This window comes from Prosopis cineraria, unplaced genomic scaffold (genome assembly GCF_029017545.1).
Source record: "Prosopis cineraria cultivar Desert tree isolate PC_DT_omini unplaced genomic scaffold, ASM2901754v1 PC2, whole genome shotgun sequence".
In the NCBI taxonomy this organism is placed as follows: domain Eukaryota; kingdom Viridiplantae; phylum Streptophyta; class Magnoliopsida; order Fabales; family Fabaceae; genus Prosopis; species Prosopis cineraria.
Window position 1 is genome coordinate 13446999 of NW_026555333.1, and position 24569 is coordinate 13471567.

At 31.2% G+C, this 24569-nt stretch overlaps 2 protein-coding genes across 5 annotated transcripts; both read left to right on the forward strand.

Moving 5' to 3' along the window:
* The first annotated feature begins 5922 nt into the window (after nucleotides 1–5922).
* LOC129298853 (DYRK-family kinase pom1-like) lies at nucleotides 5923–9285 on the forward strand. Of its 3 annotated transcripts, XM_054937298.1 has the most exons (7): nucleotides 5923–6421; nucleotides 6762–7455; nucleotides 7689–7968; nucleotides 8060–8167; nucleotides 8279–8557; nucleotides 8657–8800; nucleotides 8893–9285. In XM_054937298.1, the coding sequence occupies exons 1-7, from the start codon at nucleotides 6163–6165 to the stop codon at nucleotides 9088–9090; spliced, it is 1962 nt and encodes a 653-aa protein (XP_054793273.1). In that variant the 5' UTR covers nucleotides 5923–6162; the 3' UTR covers nucleotides 9091–9285. The 3 variants fall into 3 exon arrangements, with proteins under 3 accessions (XP_054793273.1, XP_054793282.1, XP_054793288.1); XM_054937307.1 differs by lacking the exon at nucleotides 8893–9285 and having other exon boundaries at nucleotides 8279–8586; nucleotides 8657–8797; XM_054937313.1 differs by lacking the exons at nucleotides 5923–6421; nucleotides 6762–7455; nucleotides 7689–7968; nucleotides 8060–8167 and having other exon boundaries at nucleotides 8449–8586.
* A 2777-nt stretch (nucleotides 9286–12062) lies between these two features.
* LOC129303950 (uncharacterized) lies at nucleotides 12063–16508 on the forward strand. 2 transcript variants are annotated; one of them, XM_054943546.1, is made up of 7 exons: nucleotides 12063–12463; nucleotides 13961–14089; nucleotides 14173–14293; nucleotides 14395–14476; nucleotides 15855–16008; nucleotides 16121–16249; nucleotides 16293–16508. In XM_054943546.1, exons 1-7 carry the CDS (start codon nucleotides 12176–12178, stop codon nucleotides 16296–16298), a joined length of 909 nt encoding a protein of 302 aa, XP_054799521.1. In that variant the 5' UTR covers nucleotides 12063–12175; the 3' UTR covers nucleotides 16299–16508. The 2 variants fall into 2 exon arrangements, with proteins under 2 accessions (XP_054799521.1, XP_054799520.1); XM_054943545.1 differs by having other exon boundaries at nucleotides 16121–16508.
* Nucleotides 16509–24569: the final 8061 nt, after the last annotated feature.

Consider the following 24569-nt stretch of genomic DNA (forward strand, 5'->3'; position numbering starts at 1 on the left):
GTAAAGTCAAGGGAATATAATTTTTACACTTGTTTTGGATGAAAGAAAGATAGAAGAAGACAGGGAAAGTTGTAATATACAAATATTTTTATATTAATTTTTAAAAATATTTTTTAATCAAAACGTTGAACCTAAATACACATATTTATGTCATTTATATTAAAAAGTAATACGCTTATTTTAAAAAATAAATTTAACTTCTTAGTCTCAGAAAATGACATATTAAACAAGCAAGATGTGTATAAACTTCATAAAATGTTAATTTCCCGAAGAGTACTACACTTCTTGGCAAGTAACTTAGAAAATATGAGTAGTTCAAATCAACCAAGCAACCCATTAGTATAAGATGTGCATGGTTGTCTAATACAAATATAAGTATATATGCTAAATTTATACAGGTAAGAAAACTAACCTTATTCACCAGCAAATCCCTAACTCTCAGAGCCAACCTTAAATGGCAGACACATGCATGCATTAATTCAAAAGATATGTAAAATTGTCCTCGAACATTATAACTGAAGTATACCGCTATCATATAGAGAATATGTTGATAAATTTGTGAGCAAGTCTATAAGATTTTGCTTTTTTTTTTTTGTCCCTATTGACGCATATTTTACGTCAAACACTATTAAACTGATTGTGCTATTGAAAAAGAAATGTGCAACTGATAATTTAGACTTTAAAGTTGTTATAAGAACTGTTTTCAAAACAGTTTTTGGTTCTGAAAAAAAAAAATCTGCTAAAAAATGTGTTTTATATTATCTGTTTTTAAAAATTTAAAAAATAAAAGTTGCTTTGCAAAATTTAAAACTAGAATATCTTTCAGAAGTTTTATTATTTTTATTTTGCAAAACTAGAGAAAAGAGAAAAAGATATGTCATGCTTTGATTAATAATAATTGTGTTAACAAAATAAATTATTTTTTCATTCTTTATTTCACCAATTTATATATATTTTCAAACTAATAATTTAAATAATTTTTTTATTTCCAAAACTTATTTTGAATTACATAATTATTTTTAGAACATAAAAAATATAAAATAGAATCAAACAAGTCCTTGAATTTTTGGGCAAGCTGCCACGCTCAACTCAGATAAATTTAGTTTGTCTCCAACACGCAACGTCGGATGAATTTGAAAGACGAGTGAAGTGTGGGGAAAATCTCTTGTCCATAAGGCAAACTTACAATAGATCCGTGAGAAATGTTGGCATTTATTTACTTGAAATTTAGTCCTCAGAATGTGACCCCAAAAAGGTCGTAGATTAAATCAAAGGAGACTGTGACGAGCCCAATCAATTGGACCAAGGCTAACTGATAATCTGGCCCAGTGGTGTGACTGGCCCAATATAATGGACCTGATACTGTTAGCTTCGGCCCAATCCCTGCACGCAAGATTTGGTCCTAAATGCGAGAGTAAATTGGCTGCAAATTGATATTTGATGCAGCTGAAAATGAGAAAGCGGAAGGTTGGTGATTGGTTGACTGGCTGAGTGATCTGGTTCTTGGACATGTTTTATGAAAAGGTCATAAAGAGAATATCATTGTGTTGGTTTTGATAATCCATGCTTTAACCAAAGCAATGTGGCGGGGTTAATTCTTGGTCGATATGTGATTTTGACCAAAGCTAATACGGTACCGAATTCAGGCTAAATTATTTAGGATAAGTCTGGATGTATCTAACAAGTAACATTTTTTTTTAATCATTAAGTGTTGATAAAGTGCAACAACAAACTAGAAATCATGAAAAGTTTTTGGGATTACGTTTTGTCTCTCTCCTTCTCTTTTCGTACATACGTGTATTCTCTTTTAAGAGAAAACTTATATATTTGTTGGTTAAAAAAAACAGAGAGAGAAAACTTCTATATTCAATTTGTATATTCAAGGTGTTTATTTTTAATCACATCAAGACAATGTAATTTTTTTATTAATTATTTATTATATAACAAACTCTTATTATTAATAATATAACATATTAAAATTTACCTATTTTAATTCGAATGAATTAAAAAATATATTAAATATATAAAGATGAGTATATAAATCTTGCCTTAAAAGTAATCATATTGGAGCACAGTCAAAATGTAATCACAACTTTTGATAAAAAATTGAGGCTCTGAGCATTAATTCGCCATCTTGTAAATTTTATCAATTTATTGTGTTCATTTGGGAATTTGCATGTGCGGATGAGTTTGCTGTGACCATTTACTCTCTTTTCAATTTCTATTTGAACAAGTGATGTTTTAATTTGATTTGCAGGGCAACAGAAGGTTATACGCTTGAGTAGCTAGAAAAATGTTTGTTTCGAGGAGGGAAACATTTATGCTGTGTATTAAATATTAAATAGTAGCCTAAAGTTATGAATATGATTTAATCTACATTTAAATAAATAATTGAAAAGTTATGTTATATGATTTAAAAAATGAATTCAGTTTGGATTCTCCTAGGTGAAACAAATTTTCATAATCTTTTTTATTAAAAACAATTGACATGTCCAATTCAATTTAGATTTTTTTATTAGAAATAAATTGCTTTCAGCTCTCTATCAAAGAAGATTTAAAATTATTTTATCATGCATTTTATTTCTTCAAATCAAAATACAAACCTTAAATAAATAAATTTAAAATTATAGGTAACCAGATTACTTAGATCACATTGAAGTTATTCATTCCATCAAGAAGATAACATAACATTGTTAATTGGGAGGATTATTGGAATTCCTTCCAACGCATTTAAAACAAGAGAAAAATAATGTAATGAATACAATACAATTAAACCAATGAAAATAATGTTTCCCTTGTAAGACATGGTTTCCAAAGCTTGAAAAATATGCATACATTTTGGCCAACAAGTATGTTTGAAAATAGGCATTAAGTAGCTATCATGTACCTAATATAATTTTCTACAGCAATTTGCCTTTTTTCCTCCGAGTCATTTTCATTTTGAAGAAGCTTGTAAAATTATCTACCCCATTCCCTTCCTGATTGAAAGCTGCTTCACAACCTGGGCATCCAAACACAGCTCAACTGCAATATGTTGGTATTCATTATTCTCGCCATTATTGACAATTCAGAAAAAAATATAATTAATTAAGAATCTTCATATCCCCACATTTTTAGGATCATGAAATTATTGTGCAAATTAAATAATTAATAGAATGGTCTACTTCTGCGCCTTGTAAGATATTATTCTACTTCAAAGCCTACTCAAACATTGATTGTTACATTTCATGAGCGTATGGGTTTGATCAGGAATAATCAATTATTGTTTGATTACATATCATGTCACTGTTCTGGAGTCCTGACCATTTGAGGTGGAATTTTTCAAATTGAAGAATAATTCCAAGGTTGATATTTTCTTTTTTCAGTTTCTTCAATTTTGTAAAATTAAATTTAAAGGTTTTGATCCTTTCATACAAGCTTCCTATGGCTGCTATTGTGCTACAAGTGTATGGACTATGGATAGAGTTTTTTTGAGCATAATAGAGTTCTTAAAATCTAACTTACTTACATTTTATTAAATACAAAAATAAAGGAAATTTCTATGTCTTTTGGAAAGTGATACTAAAGTCTTAAAAAATAAAATTAATGACAGTTAGTTTCTTAATAATTTCTTTAAATATCAATTTGGATAGCCGTGAATAAAAATTATATCTACAAACTGATAGTTATATTTAAAACTTAAATATCTTATTTATAATTAAAATTTTTAAATTTGTAAGTATTTAAATTGATTTATTTTTTAAAAAATTATTGAGAATTTAATTGTCATTATATTAATCAATTTATTTTATAATGAATAATTAATAAACATAACTCACGTGCCCATGTGCTAAAGCAATGTTTGAACTTTGAATTTCATGTTTATAAGGAAATGGCATTGCTAATAGGACAATTAACCACCAGCAAAATTTGTTTTATTTTAAAGACAATAGGAATTAAGCATAGGCAAGTTTGCATGGGAATGAGTTTGGCGTTTGAGATTTTGATATTTTTTGTTTAGAAAATTTGATAACACCTCATATGATGGATTTAATTTGATTTTATGCTCATTGGGTTGCTTCGTCTTCGTACGTTGTTTGGCATATGCACGGGACAGCCTCCGAGTGAAGGGTGTCGGTGGTCGCCCTGCTTCACAAGAATCTCGATGTCATCTTTCAAGGCTCCGTTTTAATTCATTGATGGCCCTTGAAAGTTGAAACCTATGCTCCTCTGTCTGAAAAGGAAGGGGAAAAAAATGCTTTCTGTTGGAGGGGGGAAAAAAAGAGAAAGGCTTTCTAATTTTTATCAATTTGTTCTAAATTTTATTTCATTTGTATAATAATTTCTTTCTTTTACCAGATAGACTGCAATTTATTTTCATTGCATGGTTTCTAAATAGTTTGAGGTGTGCATACACGGTTTTAGAAATAGAGTGACTTTTTTTTTTTTGGCGTAGATTTTAATTTCATATTGGCGATCATTTCTTGTGTTATTTACAGGCAGAGATTTGGGGGTGATGCATCCTGTTACAAGAATATTTAAAAATTACTTTATTTTTTTTGGTTAAAAATGCTAAAATTAATTTGAACCCTCGCTAAACGCAGTTTTGCATTTTTATCTTTCGTTTCAGTGGCGTCCAACAGGGAGGATAAATCCAATTTACAGAACAGTAGCTCGTAAACCAAAGTGTAAAATATATTTCCTTTAATCTATTTATAAATTATTATATTAACCTTATCAATACCAATATAATAAAAATATAAAAATAAATTTAATAAAATTATAAATATAATTTTTAAAAATAAATAAATTATATAATATTTTTTTATTTTCCTTGAGGGTATTTTAAACATTTTATTTAAAATAAAATGTCACTATTAATTTAATAATTTATAAAATAGATCACTTTATTTCTTTAAAAAATGACCAATAGAATAAATTCAAGAAGGTAATTTTTATGCAGACAAAGCTGCGAAATGGCGCCTGAGAATATTCGAAGTGCAGTAAAAAGTATAGTCAAATTTTAGCCAAAAAAATAATAATAAAGAGTGTATTCAAGTGAACAACAATTTATGGATTTCAAATGGAAAATGTCATCTCAATTAATAGAAAAACAAAAAAGCAATTTTCCCCCGCCCAAATCGTGTTCATTAAATATTGCTATGGCAAAAGCAAAAGTCAAAGAGGCAATGGGAAAGTGAAAATAAAGGAGCAAAAACACGTTCGCCAGGACAAAAGTGCAAATTGTAGGGGCCCACACCCAAGTAGACTTTTCACCCTTCAACCAAAACCGCAAATAAATTATTTATAAAATATATAATAGAAATATTGTGTAATATTTAAGAAGGTCTAGGGTTTTTCTAGAAAACAGTTGAAAAAGGGTAACAGCAGTGGCAAAGCTAGAATGCAATATAATTTGATTTAAAAAATTACTCATTTCTTAAAAAGTAATAAACACTAAAACTAAATTTGTAATGATATAATGAATTGATCGCCACTTTTTTCGTAAAAACAAATTATATTGAATAGAATAATATAATCTTTCATGTAAATATTATTATTTATATCTTATATTTTAGTAGTTTTATTTTGTTCAATTATGTAAGGTTTATTGGTGAAAATTTTATTTATTTGTGGATTTAATGTATTTTTTATTTAAATAATTTTTTAGAGTTATGTATGGATTTATATATTTAATTTAACTTAATTAAATTATTTTAATTATCTTCAGTTGACTCTAATTCAACAATATCTGCACGGCTGAACGTTGAATCATGATCTCCGCCATCAACGTGGTTGTACTAACGTTGGTATAGAGTAATTTAGTCCCAAATAAAACACTGTATGTGACGTGTAAAGCGCAAGGCTACTACACGTGTCGAGCCCGCTAACTTATAATGGTCTTGGCCCTACGATACCAAAACTCTCTGCACTCGCGTCCCAAGCGTCTTCCTTTCTCTGTTGAGAGTTGGTAAGACATACGCACTCTCCTCCCTCAGCTTATGTTTCACAGAAAACTTGAGAGAGAGACTCCTACACAGACGTTCAATCCACCAAGCATGCACCTCTTAATCCCCTCTTCATATTACAATTTTACCCCCTCCTCCTCCTCGTTCTCTGTTTCGCATGTTCTCACCCATCCGCCTCGCTCACCTTTCTCCCCACCTGTGAGCTCGCCTGTTTATGGCTATCTCCGATGTCGACGCCGTCATCGAGTTCTTGAGGATCAATGGATTCTCAGAGGCTGAGTTTGCCCTCAAGCAGGACGTAGTCGAGAAAGCTGATCTGAGATCCTTTGACTACGAGAAATTCTTCTTCCCTATGGTTCCTCCGCTGCCGCCGGTCAGGGTCCGGTCGTTTAACCGGCTGTCCCCCACTGATTGCTCCTCGGAAGATGAGTTTGTGAGCTTGAGTTCTTCTACTTCTGATGTTTGTTCTTCTGGTATTCACTGTGCTCTGTGCTTCCAGTGATGAGATCTCTCTGTTCATAGCTTCTTTAAAGTTCTGATCTTTCAACATTCTGGTTTGATCCTCCACATCAGATGAATGGTTATCGTTCATCAGATTTCAATCTTTTTTTCAATTTCACTCTGTTGTTCATCATGTTGTAGTTTACGGCCTTGTTCCGTCGTTGAGATTACAAATAATATTGAGTTCTCGTAATTATCATTTAATCCATTCTTTTTTGGGAAAATCTATTTTTACTTGGCTCAATTTAGCTTCTTTTTTCTTAGTGAATCACTGACGCATTAGAGCCTGCTTAAAGCTTCTTGTTATTGCAGAATTCGTCAATCCATATGGAATCCGTTCCTCATCTCGGAATGATTCTGAATCTTCATCTGATAGACAATCTCAATTTGGAACGGCACGAGATCACCATGAATTCGATATGCAAAATGAATCGTATTGGTGTAACGAGAAAGATGATGACAATTTCATGACTCCTAGCTTTGAAGGGCCAGATTTTTTTGGCTCTCCGACTGAGGACAAGTTCATAACCACATCAGAAATGGACAATCAACACGCGAATCTTCTGAGTCTTAGTTACATCTCTGAAGGACTTCAATCAGAGCAAAATGGTGATTGTATAGACAAGACTTGCCTTCCTAATAATCTCTTTGAAAGGGATCGAAGTGTTTCCTATTCTAAAGACCATTGTAGCGTGGGTGAGGAAGATCAGCTTGAATCAGGATTATTGGAAAAGGATATTCATCTGAATGCTATGAACCAAACGTTTGACTTTTACATAGGCAATAAAGATGCTTGGAAGGGGAACAAAGATTCTTATGACCTGACAATCGAAGTTGCTGAAATTAACAGCTTGGAAGCTCGAGACGATAGAGTTTTAACTGAAGAATATCTCGAATCAGATGGTGCTGCAGATGAAGCGGATATCACTGATGATGAACTGATCAAATACATTCCTGAGGATGACTATGAAGTATTTGAGCTAAGAATTATTCATAGAAAAAACAGGTTTGTTTCAATTAGTCTTCCATTCTCAGCTTCCATTTCCATTAAATTGATTCTGAATGCTTGAATCGTCCACCACTTCGATAGTTTTTTTCATTTCTGTTCATGTTGGTTTTGACTCAGAACATCTATTTCTTTGTGGAATTTTATATAATGACTATGAGGTTTCGATTATTATGATGTTAAGGACAAGTATAGATAATCTTACTTACACTTGCACATTATGCCATGGACAGGACTGGATTTGAAGAAAGCAAGGATCTTCCCATTGTACTGAATACAGTCATAGCTGGCAGATACTACATTACAGCTTATCTTGGTTCAGCAGCCTTCAGTAATGTTGTTCAGGCACATGATCTTCACATGGGAGTAGATGTTTGCTTGAAGATCATAAAAAATGATAAAGACTTCTTTGATCAAAGCTTAGATGAAATCAAACTTCTTAAACTTATCAATAAGCACGACCCAGCTGATCGATTCCATGTACTGCGTCTTTATGACTACTTCTATCACCAGGTATGCCTCAATGGAAGAATTTGCAGCTGCAAAATGCAACTCTGTATAGTTTGAACTTTTCAATTGCTAACCTTAGATGAAAACCTCACAGGAACATCTGTTCATTGTTACTGAGCTTCTGCGAGCAAACTTATATGAATTTCAGAAATTCAACCAAGAATCTGGTGATGAAGCATATTTTACAATGAGCAGGTTGCAGGTTTGTTCCAAAAAGAATATTAACTTGTTTTTTAATTAATTGTTTAGCTAGATAAAGCTGCGGAAACATGATGATAATGCGGATGTACTGAACAGTTGTTCCTTTTTGCAGTACATTACTCACCAGTGCTTGGAGGCATTGCAATACTTGCATAACTTGGGAATCATTCACTGTGACCTGAAGCCAGAAAATATTCTGATAAAAAGTTACAGAAGATGTGAGATCAAGGTCATTGATCTGGGAAGCAGTTGCTTTCACGCTGACAACTTGTGTCTATACGTGCAATCACGATCCTACAGGGCTCCTGAAGTGATGCTAGGCCTCCAATATGATGAAAAGATTGATATATGGTCCCTTGGCTGCATCTTAGCTGAACTTTGCTCTGGTGAAGTATGTTCTAACATTGCTTGCATTTGAGTGTAAGTGAAGCTTATCTTTCTCCGGGACTAACATTTGCATGGCGCCATTTTGATGCGGTGTTATCTGCAGGTTCTCTTTCCAAACGACGCAGTTGTCATGATTCTAGCACGAATGATTGGAATGCTTGGTCCTATTGATCTTGAGATGTTGGTCAAAGGACAGGAAACTCACAAGTACTTCACCAAGGAATTTGATATTTATTATGTCAATGAGGTTTGTTTTCTGATTCTTCTTTTCTCTCCATCTTCTTAAATGTACTCTATACAGTCACTTCTATGATTGTAAGGAATTTGGATTGTGAGCAGGAGACAGATAAAGTTGAGCATATAATTCCAGAAGAGTCATCATTGGAGCAGCACTTGCAGGTTACAGATGCTTTGTTCATAGACTTTGTAAGATACTTGCTTAGCATAAACCCTAAAACAAGACCTACTGCAGCACAGGCGTTAAGACACCCATGGCTTTCCTATGCCTATAAGTCCAAGGACAAGAATGTTCATTAACTTAATTCTGATGGAGTTGCATTTATTAGAGCTTGCAATCACAATTTTGGCTTTTGTTTTGTATTCAACAGCAACTGGATTCACTTTTTCCAGTTGCATGCTTGTTCTTGTTCTTCTTGTTGATATCAACATTGTGTTCTTTTGCACAGAAGTTATGCATATCATGCCTTGCATGGAGGTGAGGTTTGAGCATCATTAAGATTACATTTTCGTTGAACCCTTTCGATTTTGTACCATTTTCATTAATTTACGTATTTGAGTTTGAGGTGATATTTATGTGTGAAAATTACTTATATTCCTTTCCATAAGACATTGTTTGTCACTATTTTGAGAAGGTTTTTTTTTTTTTTTTTGAAATGAGTCACAGATGTTTTATTAAATTTTGCAATATGTTTTGTATTTGGAAACAATGAGTAAGGTTTTATAAATAGAATCAAAGGAAACGATCAGCAAAGGAGAAAAGATTGATTCTTTTTTTTTTTTGTGGCTGGAAGAAAGAATTATGCTAGTCGATCGGAGCGGAAATTTAATTTTTCTTGGATAGCAATTACTTTTTGGTTGAAAAAATCAACATGGTATTGCAGATTTGGACTGTCCAATAAGCTTGGGCCACAATTATGGGCGTAAAAGTATACTTATTTATCATTTGGTTTTCGTGATGAATGACATTTGATATCCTTTTAAAAGATTAGACATTTTTAGCACATATATTTATAGCTATTTTTTAAAGACTTTTTTGAGCAATATTTTTTTAAAGATTGACAAATATGTCATACTATGTTAATATGGCAACCCAACGTCTTCCTTCCTAATTTTTCCATATCGCATGAAATTTAAGTATTGAGTGATAATGTTTATAACTTATCAGTAAATTTAGTATAATTTTTTTTGGCATATTGATGTCAATATAAATATGTTTACCAAAAAATAAATATGAATTATAAAATCTACAAATAATTTACTCATTTCTCAAGCTCAGATTAATATGCGAATAAACTTATTTATTAAAATATAATAAGTCTTATTATTAGTGCAACTTATTCTTTTAAACACCGGATAATGCATAGAGAAAAGTATATGATTTATTATAACATGATTAATACATAAATGTTCAGTAATATTATGACAAATATATATATATATTTATATTCTTTACCAGCATATATTTTGTTATTGTTTTTCAATCGATACTAGGAACAAAAGGCACCATATGTATTCTGTGGCTAAGTAAACAATGCTATCTTTTTAATCTTAACAATCGAAATTTTTATGATTAATTTTTTTAAAAAAAAATAATAAAATAAAAAGATGAAGAAGACCCACTTGCCAATCCTTTTCTTGGCAGCTAGCAAGTGGCCGTGCGCCTGCGCGTGAGTCCCCTGCTTGCATTTAATAAAGACGCTTCTTTAACTCCTGACTCTGCCTCTTCTCATTGGCTCATTCTTTTTCTTTCCCTCTTTCCCTTTTCTTATTTTCCTTTCCCTGCCTTCTAATTGTTGTAATCTCCTTTGGAGAAAATTACATCCAAGACTCAAATTAACGAAAACCACATTTTAAACCCTATAATTACCGAACCAAATAAAACTTTATTTGTCTGACAATTACTTTTAGGAAAATACAACTGTTCCTCTCATACTGTGTTTTAGTATTAATCCTCATTTTTTTTTTGGTTGCACCTAGTCCTTAAAGTTTTTCTTATCCACAATGTTAATCTATACAATATATTTTTAAATATGATCATTAGAACTTAATAATTTCTAACATGTATATAAATTCTGTTACTTCTCGTGTTGAGTATAGGGCAAAATGACACAAGCATAACATTAAATTAGAATCCTTAAATATGAAAAAAAAAATAAAGCTTTAGAAAAAAGAAGCTAAGACATGACAATTAAGATAGAAAGGTTAAAAGATTAGTAGCCATTTTGCTTATATAATGTCAAACTCATCATAATTTCACCTATTCAGTGATATAGTTAACATAATTATACATACATTAACAGATTTAACTTTATTGGTGATGATAAGAATTAACATTATAGATAGATAAACTTAAGAGACTAGGAGTAATGAAAAAAGTGTAAGAACTAATATCAAAATGTGTTAAAAATACAGGGATTAATATTTGTATTTTTGATAATATTTTAAAAAGTTATAACAAATGTATGAAAATTAATAATAATTTGTAATCATAGGATAATTGTAATTTTTAGTATAAAGATTCAAGACCCTTTAAAATTGAAGGTAAAATTGGGATTCAAAATAATAAAAATGTTAGAACTTTCTTTTCCTTTTAGATAGTATATATGCAACTAAAATCAAGTATTTTCTTTGGTCTCATTTATAAGGTACATTTTAAAAATTTTATTTGATTTCATTTGTAAGTTACGGTATGATTTTTTAGATAATTTTTAAAAAGTATTTTTAAAATTATCCATTATAAAAAAAAGTAAAATGATGTTATTTTTTAATTTGTTATATAATATTTCTAAAAGCTTAATAAATGATAGAGCACATGGCGTCTTGCAATCCATGTAGCCGACCCCACCTAGTGGGATAAAGGCTTGTTGTTGTTGTTGTATATAGGGATACATTTGAAATTTTATACATTTTATTTTTTTTATTTTGTTTGTATTAGTATTGATGAAATTAATAAAAATAATTTATAAAAAAGATTGAAAGAGTATTTGATCAATCGCAGTCGATATTAGTAAAGTGCTATGATGGTTTAAGCATTGGGTTTTGGATTAAACCATGCAAATGTAGGAAATGTCAAGAGTTATTTTTAAATGGATCTAACAATAATAAAATTGAGAATTTAATATTTTTATATTTGAATATAGTTATTTTTGTCCCAAGTGGGTATTTAGATGTAATATTTCCGGGGCTCCCCCTCACCCTCGCTCACGGCACGTCAACTACACTCGCCTCCCTTGAAGCAGACCAATTTCTTAGAAGGGGAAACTGATAATAACAAATGCATATTTCCCAGTTGACGCCGGGCAGGCAAGAAGACACGTTGCCTCTTTGAGTGAGCGGACCTTAGGACTTTCAGGAGTGTCATGAGGAGGAGATTGGAATTCATATGGCTGAGTTGACTCAGACCGAGGTTTTCTCTCCCAGAACTCAGCAAGCATGGAGGGCACTCTTGTGCTGGCTTGCCTTCTTCTTCCAGATCTTCTTTCAGATTATTAGAGCCCTCGCTCACTACCCTTTACTCTCTTTTTCGTCTTCTTCATCTTCTTCCCCTTCCTTCAAGCCTTTACCCTCAGTTGAGCTTCAGGAGCAGCATGATTTGCCGTCGGATTCCGCCCTTGATATCGCGACAACTGATTATTCCAGCACTGACGATCAACCCCTTCCAAAACTCACGGTACCGGTGTTTTCAGCTTGTGTTTGCATGGTTGGGATTCTGTAGTGTGTTTCGGTTTAAAGGTCTATGTTCACGACGGCTAGTGTTCAATTTATGCTGTGAATATTTGAAATGGATATGCTATGGCTTTTTTGACTTTTTAGTCAGGTATCTACGTTATAGAGTTGAAGTTTTTATGTTTTTGCTCTGCCAATTGTAAGATTACTTCATGACTTATCAAGACGCTCGGCGTTTTCTAAATGGATTTCTTTTTTTCATTGGAAAATTATCTTGTGTCATGATAGTTGACTTAGAAATGTTTTTATCAACATGAATCGTGTGAGAGGGAGGAAAATTATTAGTTGGAAGAAACTGAGAAAATTTTATTTGGACTGTGTAAGGAAAACTACCTTGGCTTTTGTGTGAGTAGGGCAAAAAATCATGCTGAACCACGCAGATCAAAGGAAATTCCCTGGGATTGAGTATGGTGTTCAAATTGGGCAAATCAAGAAATGGATTAATCTTGAACTTTTTAGCATTTGCAGAGACCACGATGAATGACTATCAGTCATAGTTTATAAAAACCCGTAAGCATTTTACATGGATGTCTCTGGTTTGGTAGTACAAATAGAACATTAGAATACAGTCACCATGCCTTTAACTTCCCCAATTCATGACTTTTATAACTTTCATATTCTTTTGCCTTGGGTTGTAGTATAGTTCACACTGTGTTTCAGACACTTCTGATGCCGCTCACAGTGAGAGAAAGAAATGGCGTCAGTATAGTTTGCCTACCTGGTTTGCTACTTTTACTTTGTTTTTGTTTTCATGTGATACAAATTTCTGCATGTCATGGTGTTGATTTCGAAAGGACATCCATGCCATAAAATAAATTGACAAGGTCCTGTTGACTTGTGCAATAAGGAAAGTAGTAATTAAACTACCTAGTTAAGGGGTCTTGGAAGTACATGAAATATGGAAAATGCTTTTTCTTATTTTGTACAAATTGGGGGTGCCAATCAGAATTGCTAAATACATTTCTCTTTGTTTGGCTATAATTCCTATGCTGCCCAGAGTTGAGCTTATGTCAGAAAATATAAACAGTATGTTAACATGAAGCTACAATTTCATCATGTTTTAACTTCTCACAATTGGAGAGTATTCTGATATTGTTATTGTGTTTTTTACATCACACTGGCCTGCAGTGATGTCATGTTTTCTTGTAAATTGTAGCTATTCATTTTGCGTTCTTATGACACCATACAAATATGTAGCGTGTAGCATTGTAACTTTTGTCATTGCTTCATCATAGAAATTTCTCTTTAATCATTAACTTGATTTACCCTTCTGATGAGTACCAAAATAATTGAATTGGGGTATATAAAACACAACACTTGCTAGTTGTTTCAATTCTATTTGTAGTTAAGTGATTCTTTTGGAGTAGATTTGTAATTGTGGCGGGTATCCTGTCTTCCTGTGCTGTTAATGTAGATTCTGATCTCGCTTGTGCTTTTGTAGGTAGTGCTAGACCTGGATGAAACCCTTGTATGTGCATATGAGACGTCAAGTTTGCCGTCTGCAGTTCGTGCTCAGGCAACTGAAGCTGGTTTAAATTTGTTTGAGCTGGAATGCGTTACTCCAGACAAGGTTTGTTCCTTGATAACTTGTATATAAGTCATTCTCTTGAGTTCAGATATTGTATCTTTACTTGCCCATGTTGGGTCTTAAAGGATGGAGAAGGAAAACCAAAAATCAATTATGTGACAGTCTTTGAACGCCCTGGGTTGAAAGAATTCTTAAAGCAACTTAGTGAATTTGCTGACTTGGTGCTGTTTACTGCTGGTCTTGAAGGTTGGCTTCACATTCTGGAGCTGTGCTGATGCTACTTATCTTTGCTTTCTATGAATTCTTTGCTATGTCTCTAAATGATGTGCATCTATAAATTCTCACAGGTTATGCGAGACCACTTGTTGACAAAATTGACATGGAAAACTGGTTTAGTCTGCGCCTTTACCGGCCCTCAACAATTAGCACGTAATTGCTTTTCATATTTCTCATTCAGTATTTTGTATTCACTGGACTATTCTCTCTTTCTAGCCATAAAGAGGTAACAATAAGTGAATCATTAATGCATGCAATCCTAATTCGTTCACTCATGTTGGACATTTGGATGCTGGCCCATGCCCTCATATTCTATCCGTCTACTTTGCAGCTTGAAGCGTAGATCATTAAATACTACAAATGATTGAAACCCTATCCACAAGTCCTGTTTATCAAAGGAAAATTTTCATATTTATATAAATAACTAGCTCGATTAAATTATTAACAGAAGTAGTAAAAGAATCATGCAGAAAAAAATTTCCTTCGGTTATTTCCAACTTTGTTCATTACTTCCTGTTTGCAATCAACTGCTTTAATGTTCAAGATCTTTATTCATTATCCAGTCTTCATATGTGTGTGTGTTTGTTTTATCTTATTTTGAAAACCAGACTGTATTCGAGGATGATGCACTCATTGGTCAGTTGTCTGTAATGCTGTGTGTGCTTGGTGAATGCGATATCTTCAAAGTAATCCTGAGATTTGTTTTAGTGATACAAGCGGGCCAAATGTTCATTATCCATAGGGTTTACTGCTGCTTTTTTTCTGACAAAATGATGTGAAGCTTTTGTTGGTTTTGTGACAAGTTTTCAGCTGAATCTAGATAAGATGAATTAATTTGTTTTGCTGCTTCATCTGCCATTTCGTTTGATGCGTAAACTACAGCATTTAATCATTCAACTTTGATGTCAGTCTTGAAGCTTCAGTATGATAAACTGAGTTTCTCTTATCTTAATTTGCATTTATCTTTTGTATGTTTTAGCTGCACAGTAAGGGTAATATTGAATTCTTCATTAAAAGATGATGAGTTAAAGGAAAAATTTCCTAATCATTTATATAAAATTTTCCTAATCATTTATATTTTCTTGACTTTTTTAATGATCAATCAATTTAAAGGCTGAAACCGTATTAGGAGAATTGAATAGCATGCAATTTATGAATGTTAGTTAAAAGATGCTTGAACATCCTTTGTCAAAAGAGAAAAACGTTGTAAATTCACCTTTTGGGGCACTCAAACTATTTCCACTCTGGGTTTGGTTCATTGGTAAGTACTGGTGTCATTAAGATAAACATCTTAGTTTCAAGCCTCCAATTGCGTGGGTGTTGATTTATCATTTATCATATATTTAGCTGCCTTTTGTTAAAACCCTCTCCAGCTAGCCTGGTTCTTCCCTGATGTTTAATATACAAAACTACTAGTAATCAAATAATCTAAAATCCTGTCTGGAAAATTTTGCTTTCGAGATCTATGTTTCTGAGCTTGGAGTGAAGAACTGGTAAATCCAGCACTCTTATGAGTAGTTGATGCTCACAGGGAATATCGGGAACATGTCAAAGATCTATCCTGCATATCAAATGATCTATGCCGTATTGTTATTGTTGATAATAATCCCTTCAGCTTCTTGTTACAACCACTGAATGGAATTCCTTGCATTTCATTTTCTGCTGGCCAGCCTTATGACACGCAGGTGCACAACATGCCTCCCTGTCGTATTGAGAATTCCAAGTCATCCCTTCAATTTTTATTGATCCAATCATTATCTCTCGTGTTTACTTGTCTGTGTATTGCATGTTGATCAGCTTCTGGATGTCATTCTTCCTATTCTCAAGCATCTCTCTGAGCAGAAAGATGTGAGACCTGTCCTCTACGAAAAGTTCCACATGCCTGAATGGTTTCAAAAGCAAGGCATTCCGACTTCCTGCTGGACATCTTAGGATTATAGCTGTTCGCAATCATTAAACTGTTTTTAATTCTTAGTTATATTGTTCCAGGAGTGGCCTATGATTGGTATTTGATCCACTGGTGTGTAATGCTGCATCTTGAAGCTGAAACAGCTGGCCACTCGTGTATTTATGTTACTAAGTTTCTGTTTCCCATGTAACTTTGTTTATAGGATTGCGATCTAGTGGAATACATCTTGTCACTCACTCTCTTGTAAAATAATCTCGAAAAGATGTCTTCTCGTTATCTACATTTTACTTTAATTTTCTAATGTTTCAGATAAATAAGAGGGCCATTTCTGTTTTGCAAATGGAAGAAATTTCAGCTTCTCTAAAATGGAGTTTCCCAAATCAAATGAATTTTTGTAAAACGAGAGTGTTTGGATAAATTTTTGCAAAATTATGATTTTGATTCCAGAATTGATTCCGAATGAGTATCCAAGCAGGCCCTTAAGAGTTTGTAAATATCACTGTCCCATCTCAGTGTCCAGTCTCAGTCAAGGATCTCACAGATCATCATATATTCACATGACTTACTCGGATCGTGTTGTTTTTATTATCAAATACGGTTGGAAGCTTTAGAATCGAATACCCCTCGAGGCAAACCAGGTTATGCGAATCTTGTTCGAAAACAACAATAAATTCGATGTTTATTTCTCAAAATGGGGGGAAAAAAGAAGAAAAAGAATTACTTTCTGAGTCGACTATATTCTTCTTGACCTTGTTTGGTTAAAATTTTGATTTGTTTTTAAATTTATAACAAACTTAAAAAAAAAAAAAAAAGTTGCAAATGACCCAAGTTGTCAGTCCTTTTCATGGCGGTTGGCTCCTGCAAGTGCCTCCTTGTAATCAATCAACAATGACAGTTTTGCTTTAGAGACTCCTTATTCTGTTTCTCATTGGCTCATTCTTTTTCCCTCTTTCCAATCATCACTTTGCCCTTTCTGACTAGTTGCTTTGAGCCTATTCATAAAAAGATAACATTTAATTAATATATTTAATTAAGAGTTATTTCTTATAATCACATTTACAGAAAACTATACCCGGAAGACTTAAAAACAATAAAATTTACACGAAAAACCTAAAAATTATAATTTATTAAAGAACCGACATTTGCTAGCGTAATAATTGTGTAAAAATATACATGAAATATTCTAAAATTTAATCAGGAAACAGTTACATTAGTCATTATCAAACTACTTTAGAATGAATATATTATTAATTACATTAAAGAATCCATGTATAAAATAGAAAACATGGTGGTAACCACTAATTATAATAACAAAGCAGCATCCCGTTCCAGGGGATGATGGCAATTCAACATCAAGTTTGGTAGACTGACTAAATTTAATAAGAATAAAGAAAGGTATCCAGCATGGACTGTCCCTAAAGGCATAGCCAATATCCATAGACCATAGGATCTGGTCCTCAAACTCAAAGTTCTGTGTTTATTTCTCACTTTTGATTCTGCGTTTTGCATTCTGCAACTAATACTCGCACTTATTCTCGCTGTCAAGATGACAAGATGTTCCTTTATTTATTTATTTATTTATTTTTGATAGTAGTTGTTAGCATTTTGCTAAACTTTGATGTGCGGTCTTTTAAAAGTCGCTTTACATCATGTCCTTGTGCATTTAACTTTTTGTCCCTGTTTTAAAAGGATAGAATAAAATATCATTTTGGGAATAAAAAGTAACTTATTCCAACACTTTTTTTGTTTGGAAAAAATGATGTTATACCAGAAGTATCCTCTAGCAAATTGGGTGGAGAATTTGTGTTAGCAGTAAGTTTTTATTTTTTTTAATACATGGAGATCTCTAAATTTGTGAAATTGAATGTATATAGTGTATCAAAAAGATATATCAATCTACATAATATATATTTTGTTTTTGGGTGGAGGGGTTGGGGTTACAATTAGCTGCATATCATGGAATCTACATGGATACATCACATATAAAAGCATTTTAAATGTCTATCAATGTTAAAAATATGAGAATAAAAAACATTATAAATATATATACACAACGGACTCTTCTGGTTTTAAAAAAAAAGGACAATTTGATATTTCTTTATACTGTTGAATGCAACTATTGCTGCTTAAGTGTTTAACAGCTCAAATATTTTCCCCCCCACAAAAATTGAAAATGAGTTAGATACTTGTATATAAATATTTTAAAATTATTTCTGAATAAAATCTTCTCATCAACGATAAAATTTAATCCAATATTATTTGGTAAGTCAAATTCTTAACTAATTGTAGTATAGTAACAAAATTATCGACACTCCCTCTGTTTCATTATAATTTACAACAGTATTCTTTTAGGGAAAAATTGTGTCATACTTTTCAAAATTTTAAAACAGTGTTTAAAGAGACTTTTACTATTTCACCCTTGGATTAGTTTACTATTTAGTATATAATGTTTTTAGAGACACGCATTATGTGAGAGGCAAATTTGATAAAATATATCATATTTTTTATATATTTATTAAATTTTTTTAATCGGTGTGCAAGAACTTTAAAATACAAATATAATGAAAGGAGGAGAGTGGAGGGATGGAATTGGAAGCAGAAAAGAAATGGTATATTTAAATACTAATCATATGACTTGTAAGTTGCTATAAATAAGTACGCATGGAAGGATATAATATTAACGATCAACATCTTTGTAATATTGAATGAAGATAATGATTATGCATACTTCAAATTGTATTATCACTGTTCTAAGCTTTTGAAGCACTTATGATTACACTCCCATGCTCTCCACCTTGAAAGCTTAATCCCGAGTTTTGTTTCCTCCTTTTTTTCCGGCTTCTAAATTTTTTTTTAAAACATAAATTATTATATATGATCTTGCTTTGTTATTTATCGGTTCTTTCTTCTGGCCAACTTTATTTTTGGATTCTTGCACCTTTTATTTCTAAATCTGAACCCAAGGACGAATAAAAGTTCATGCTTCATAAAACTTTTGAGCTACATCCAATAATATACGTTTGGGTTAGGTTTAGGTTTTGGTAGAAAATAACAGGAACCGTGAAAAATTATTTTGTAAAGACTCATGAATTAAAAATAATTATTTTAAAATTTTTGAAATTATTGTATAAGAAATAATTTTACAAAAAAATAAAATTGGATAATATCAATTAAGATTAAGATTATATTTAGATTCCATTTAATGATATATTATGGAAATTATATAAATAATATAGTAGAATAATGAGTTTTATTATTTGTAAATATTTTTTTGAAATAGTAAAATTATTTACTCTTGCTCATTCAAATAAGGAGAATAAAATAGGATAAATTGGCCCGCTGAAAAAAAAAATCAAAAATATGGATAAAATTTTTAAAAATTTGAGAGTATAATCAATTTATATTGATAAATAAGATATTTATCATAATATATAAAGGGTTTATTATTAAAAATTTAAAAATTTATAAGAGATTTATCATTGATGTATATTGGTATGTTATTAAGAAATATAATAAATATGTTATAATATAAAATATAATAAATATTAAATTATTTATTTAATTTAATTTTATAATATGAATTATATCTGCAATAGCCCCTAAAATTATCTCCAGTATTCTCTTTTCTTCATCCCAACAAAATACCAATAAAGTATTTGTTCTTAACGACAACGAAGGACTCGGTGAACGAAGCATGCCCATAATTTCATTTGACATCGTCCCAGAGGAGCAATCTTTACGTTAACAAAAAAATAATTGAAACAGATGCAAGGAAATAAGGAAAGGCATTATTTATGGCTATGAAAAAAAGGGAAATCAATGATTTGTTTTTTCATCATTGAGAAACAGGAAAGGGACAGGAATTCTGGTCAATTTTCACCAATAAATTTATGAAAAAGTTGTTTAAAAATACTTGATCAAATGTAACTTTCCTCCCAAGGACTTGAGAGAGATTTCAAATTGAAGTTCTTTATTGACATTAATTTAAAACTTCAAAGTATTAAATTGCCCTTTTGATTACAAAAAATTAAAATATATTTTTAGTGCTTTAACTTTATATAAGAGTTTGATTTGATCCTTTAATTTTATAAAATATGTTTTTAGTCATTTAATTTTAATATTTTTAATTTTAAATGATTATTTTTTGCTTCAATCTTGTTATTTTAAAAAATTAAACTTAATATGTCAACATTTAAGAATGTTTTATCAGTATATTTAAAAGTTTAATGTAAAAATTTGTTGGGATAAAATTAATAGTTAGAATTAAAGGATTAAAAAGATATTTTATAAAATTAAGGAACTAAAATAAAATGTTATGTAAAATTAAAAGATTAAATACAATACTTTAGCAAAAAAAAAATTGAACAAGGTCTTACGCTGTTAATAATTTGGTGACAATATGTAAAACAAAGTCCTTCAATGTCAATATGTCAAATAAGGTATAAACTTTCAGGACATGCAAAGGAAAATGCATATTCGAATAGATAGAAGCCAATTTGATTTTCTTAAAAGGTGCTTGCATAATGCAGAAAAAGGGTCGCATATGATTAAATATACTTGTATATTATTTTAAAACATGACATTAAGTTTAAATTTTTAGGATATTCAAAATACGAATTTAAATAAATGGAAGCCAATTTTTTATTTTCTTGAAGAATGTTTGTATGCTGTGGAAGAAGGATCACATATGATTTAAGATATTTGCATATTCTCTTAAAACATGACACTCAGTGTACATTTTTAAGATATCCAAAAGCGCATTTGAATAAATGGAAGCTAAATTACATTTTTCAGGATTTGCAATCTCATATTCAAATAAATTGAGAGTTAGGAGTGAAACACAATCTATGTCACCTCAAGTTTTAGGATAGTTGTACTTTATATTCTAATATGATTTTGAACCTAAGGTTAGGATATTGTATCAACATTGTGTTTGCAGAATATTATGAATATATATTCTAAAAATTTTTCTACTTTTGATTAAAATACTTACGGATATTTTAAAATTTTGCTCATTTTTTATGAAAATATCAAAGGATGTTACAAAAATATAAATAGATATTTTAAAAGTTTGCTTATTTTTTATGAAAATACCAAAGGATATTCTTAATGAGCACTAGCTATTTTTATATGTAAATATTAAACACCAACTTAAAACATAGAGAACAATAATCGAATGATAACAAATTCATTTATTATTAAACAATTACATGTTTTTACATTCTTTGATAGCATAAATTATATTACATTACAACAAGATATGATAACTCCACTTAATTACATCTTAGACGTCCTAAATAACTATAATCTTTATAGCAATTAACATTTGCCTCTGCAAGTCATTCTTTCACGTATGATCTTCAAAGTCTTTAGATTCTTCAAACCCATCGGCTTCTTCCAATTGATGACACTTAAAGTTTGAATAATGGATACATAACAAAAGTAAGGAGATCCAATGGCAGGCTCAAGAAGTGTTTTATGTTTTACGTATTCTATATTTGAGTAATCATCAAGAGGGCTTCCTTCAAAAGGACAAAAGTCTGATTCAATTTCTTTGTCGTTTTCAAGAGAGTCAAGAGCTGACAATGTGATAAGCGTTTCAAGTAAATCTACATTTTCTTTTGCATTTTCCTAAATTACTTTTGAAACCAATTTTTCCAAAAAAATCTCATTTCAAAATTTGAAGACGAAGATTGAACATTTCAATTTCTAACTTATCTTCAATATTCCAGTCATAATTACCACACTTCAAACAATATTCCAGTCATAATTACTACTCTTCAAACTAGAATTATTTCCATCCATCCTCATCACTATATAAGACAATATACAAGAAAAGATGGTATTTTTATACAACCTTCCACGTAAATAATATATAGGACATTGGTATGTGTGATGGAGAAGGGAAAGCTGAACCAGGGAACGAACATAAAAAGGTAAAAATTTATTTAACATCTCATAGTATGTGTAAATTTTCATTGCTCACTCGGGATCCAAAAAAAATAGTTTCCACCACAGCTTTACTGATACTTGTAGTCCAGATTGAGGGGTTTAAACTTTCAAATAATTTGAGTAGAGTGAAAATCCATGACAAACTTGTAGTACATGAGCCACTATAACAAGTCATATAATGCAAATGAGTATTATTGAACACATAATAATTGAGTAAGATGGATAGATGAATGGTTGAGTGATGAATATAGTAAAGCACACTAAACTCTCATTACTTTTCATTTAAAATTATCCATGGCTTTGGAAGCAGTTGAAGATTGAGAACTATATTGTAGTGTTCTCTATATGTTTTTTCTGATGTCTTCAGGTTCCTATCAAGCGAACCAATTCGAAATAAAGAAATGAAGTTTGTCTACTCACCCGAGATATATTGCATTTGAAGGTGTGCTGACTGTTATTAATCACATAACCCCACACACAAGCACACACATCAAAGCAAACAATTTCAATGGAATAAATTACATAGTTCGACACGAGGAGGGGAAAATTAACAAATCAACAAGGTATGTGTGCATGACTATAAAAAGCAAGCAATTTCAGTAGGATAAAAATAATGGAGTGTTTATCAAACCTTAATTAGAAATCGTGCATGCTTACCTCATTCATGAAGTTTAACACGATGATTGCAAAATTCACCAAAAAAAAGGGAAAAGGCAGAGATGTTAGATTTGCGTGAATGAAAACCATCTAATCAAAAATGAAAAGAAGCATGGTGTTTATCAAGCTCTTGCTCAAGGTAGGCGATCATTGGGTAGTATAAAATCTCCAAATTCTAATTCAGTTTAACCGGTTAATAATGTTTTTATAATTAAACTTTTCAAATGAGATCTCAAGTATTTATCATTCATAATAATCCATTTAAAAGGACAAAATCAGAGTTTTATAGTGTATGAAAGTATGTGATACCACTCATTTAGATAACAATTGAAAGAGGGGCAAAAAGACATTTTATAGAATACTAGGTTGTTCGTCGTGGCGGATCACGCGGAGGCCATCTATCGTGGCCAATGCACACGTGCACCATGGTGATCCTTCCTATGTGTAATGATAATGTTTTATTTACTTGTTTATAGTTTTATTTGTTAATAAATAGTTTTGATTATTTTAGATTTTTGTGTGTGTATCTTAGTCTTGAAATGTCAAATTGTGTGAAATGTAAAAAGGAGAACTGAGAGACTAGTACAAATGCAATGTTGTGTGTTTTGTAACTTTTGATGTGTTAACTTTGAACAAAAAGTGTACATGTGTATAGTTATGAAAATGGCCCTATTTTAAAGTAAAAAGGGCATTTGAGCAGCCAAATTTGTATGTGATTGTGTTTTTGTTGTTATAACTATTCAATCAGGTGAAAAATGTCTCATTACGTGTGGTTAAGGTCTTATCGATAGCAGATGACATAATGTTTTAATTTGGGACGCATAGATGTGAAAAAGTGACAATAAAGAGTCACTTTACATTCGAGTGTTCAATTTTCAAATAAAATATTAGATTGGGAGTGAAACTTATGTCATTAGTTAGATTATAAAATAAATTTTGATAGGTACTTGAATCATTTCAATCGAATATTATATGTGAAAATGACAAGTTTGTATTAGTCAAACTATCATGATAGCAAAATTTGTCATTTATGTTGCCGTGCATGATGAACATGCTATAGTGCATGATGAACATGCTTGACACAGAGATAGAATACTGCTATCTATATCACATGCTGCGGCACATGGTCTTTTTTAGGCAAAAATGACTATTTTGCCCTGTTTTCTATTGTTTAATATTTATGCATTTCTAAACGCTTTTGTTATGCATAAATACATATGTTTTAAAAGTATAAGATATTTTTAGAAGATTTTTGAGATCCCAAGTATTTTCAAAAAATTATTTTTTTATATTTTTAATATTTCTAAATTGAGGTAATTTAGGAGTTTAAGGACTCCTAATTACTTATGTGTGTTAAGTGGGGTACGGTTTAGTAATGTTAAGGTGGAGACGTTACAAGTGGCACATAATGGCCAACTCAAATTTTACTCCTTAATTTAGATCCAAGTTTCTCAAAACACCACCGAATTTGATTTATAAGCTATAAATAAATTTAATAGATTCCAAACAATTCTTAAACCATTATATTACTAAATTTTACTTATTTAACCTTGATTAATATTCATAAACTAAGGATTAAAAATTTAAGATGTTATAGATAGAGCATAAGGACACTGATAGATTCAATATAAGAGGAACTAGGGTTAGGGATTGGAGGAGAGAAATAGATTAAAAAAACTAGAGAAAGATCACGTAACTAATATCTCACCTTACTCTTCATTGTTGCCG